The 2,691-nt window shown below is 29.7% G+C and overlaps 1 protein-coding gene across 1 annotated transcript in view; it reads left to right on the top strand.

The window, feature by feature from the left end:
• LOC106467202 (locomotion-related protein Hikaru genki-like) overlaps positions 1-2,691 on the top strand; it is a 70,405-nt gene that overhangs the window by 54,690 nt on the left and 13,024 nt on the right. The window contains exon 10 of the mRNA XM_013927527.2: positions 1,846-1,988. Within this exon, the coding sequence (XP_013782981.2) occupies positions 1,846-1,988 (143 nt within the window). The remainder of the gene's footprint in view (positions 1-1,845; positions 1,989-2,691) is intronic.

Genomic DNA, 2,691 nt, shown 5'->3' with positions numbered 1-2,691 from the left:
CACATCGATTTTTAGAGCAAACAAAAAAAAAAAAAGAGAAGAAATGCAATAACATTTAACTTGGAATAAAAATACATATATATATATATATATATCGTATGTCTTTGTTTCTTCCCGTAGCTTTCTCGAAAATTATATTTTAAGATTTATGTACATACATATTTATAAATAACGTATTCAAATTAATATGTTCAGTAAGAATATGATGGATAAACACATGAGGTAATAAAAACAATCACAATAATTCTTAAATCTCTATCTCAAACCTAGAAATGTACACTCAATTATAAGACTTTACAACAGCTAGCATATTTTGTGTTAAATACTGCAGATATAAAGAATGAAAAAAAAACATGCAGATCAAACAAGATAAATCATGCTCTAATGATAACTACAATATAGTTGAAAATAAAATGAGTAACTGTTTTTGGTCACAGAATAAAAAGATTAAAATTTTGAATAAGAAATACAAACTTGTTCTTACAGTCACCTGCGATGCATCATTTCCATTTGGAAATGCAAATATAAGAATTTAATGATTACATAAATAATTATTTTTTATACAATTTTGTTTGTTTGAAGCTAAGAACAAATCTAGACAATAACTTCACATTTTTTTACTTTAATTTGAGAAACACAAAATAAAGTCTTTTGTCTTTTTGGATTAACCATTTTTCAAAATAGAAAGCCTCGAAAATTTTCTCTTCTGTAGCCCAAGTTGGACAGCTTTGACAAGTTCAATCCAATAAGTCTGACTCTGTGACTTTTTTTTGCCTCCATGTAGTTTCTGCTATGTTTCTAATATTGAAGCCTATTTGCACATGTTTTGAAAGTAGCTTGCTGTCATTTGTTGGCCGTGAGTTTTAATTAGTGTTTAATTCTGGTGTAGGTAGGGTATTACAAGAAGAATTTCGGAGAATACTAAGGTCATAAAACACCTTAGTTTAACATACGATATTAGTCATTTATAGAATATCTTAGAAGCTGTCCTCTAAAACCGTGTTTTTAGTTGGGGTTTTTCTATAAGCTTTAAATGACAAGTCCAAACCAGAACTACATTTCGTTTTTATGGAAATCACAAAAATTCTAGATAAATATTATTTAACTTTTATTGCAGAGTCTTTTTATTTTTCGGTTCACAACAATGACCTAAAAATATAACAGTTGAACTAATGCTGTACGTGTCCGTATACTGGTTAGCATATTGGGCTGCGAGTCTCCAGATCCTAGGTTCGAACCGCTATATACCAGTGAAAATCTTTTACGCTTTCATGTGTGATGCTTCATTACTATGACAATACAACCCACCATTCAGTTAAGAGTAACCACATATTAAGAATAATGGTATTATTATTATTACTACCTGATTTTCTCATATATGACTAAACTCTAAGGATCTTTGACCTGACAACTTGGGTAGCGAATACAAAAGTGCTGTTCAGAATAAGAGTATCAAATGTTTAGTCATATAGAAACTGACTGTGATAACAAAACGATAAAAATTACCTTTGCTAACGTTAAAAAAAAAAGTGAAATAAGGGTCTTTTTGTGGCGATATTTAAATGAGTTTTATTCGATTATTTAAGAAACTTCCACAATGAAATATATACTCTGATTTAATTTAATTGTCTGTTATTCTTTGCTATTTTTTTCTGTAAAATACTTTGTTTGTTGTTAAGCACAATGCTTACAATAAGCTGTCTGTTCTCTATTTACCACGGGTATCAAAGCCTGGTTTTTTAGCATTGTTAATCTTCAGACTTACCGCTAAACCACATTGGTGGAGCTTGTGAAATGGTTTTTAATGCTCGAACAAGGAAACTAAAACTATTCACTCTCTTATAGGTTGCGGTATGAAAAAGACACGTCTGGAACGCCAGAATTCTGATGTCCTTCCACACACCCAGTTGCCCAATCAAAATGATTCATATCCTATTGTCGCTATTGTTGGTGGATATTTTGCAACACCACATAGCTGGCCATGGGCTGTAAGATAATTGTTTTTTTATATTTTTACTTAACAGTTTATGCTTATTTACTGTAGCCTATAAAAATTAAACCTAGTATCTATAAAAGGCAACTATTAATTTTCTGTTTGCTCAGAAAAGTAAACCTTGTAAAAACCAATTAAATTTTGTAGAGTGCTTGAAAATTGAATGGAAAGTAGAAACGCTACAACCGTGCATTGGAATACTACACTCATTTTATCGTATATAACTTCTGCAGTTATATAAAATATTTGAAACGGCAAGTTTAAATTAAGGGTATATAACAGATTTTACGCGAAAAGTTTAAACTAAGAGTACATTACATATTTTACATGGCTAGTTAAAACGAAGGATTTTACACGATAATGTATGGGTTCACAATTCGTAAAAATATAATCTCTAACACTTTTATATTTTACTTGAATTTACAGATTTTACGCGAAAAATTTAAACTAAGATTACATTACATATTTTACATGGCTAGTAGTTAAAACGAAGAATTTTACACGATAATGTATGGGTTCACAATTCGTAAAAATATAATCTCTAACAATTTTATATTTTACTTGAATTTCTCTCCCTTTTTTTTTTTTTTTGCAAAGCAATCTTTCTATCTCTATGTCATTTCATCTTTTCCTCTTTCTGTCTGTGTATTTAGGTTATTTAACTTGGGCAGCTTATTAAAGTAGAATCACAGAGAATG

This window comes from Limulus polyphemus, unplaced genomic scaffold, assembly GCF_000517525.1.
Source record: "Limulus polyphemus unplaced genomic scaffold, Limulus_polyphemus-2.1.2 Scaffold2526, whole genome shotgun sequence".
In the NCBI taxonomy this organism is placed as follows: domain Eukaryota; kingdom Metazoa; phylum Arthropoda; class Merostomata; order Xiphosura; family Limulidae; genus Limulus; species Limulus polyphemus.
The sequence above is the reverse complement of the archived record's forward strand: the minus strand, read 5'-3'. Positions and strand labels throughout refer to the sequence as shown.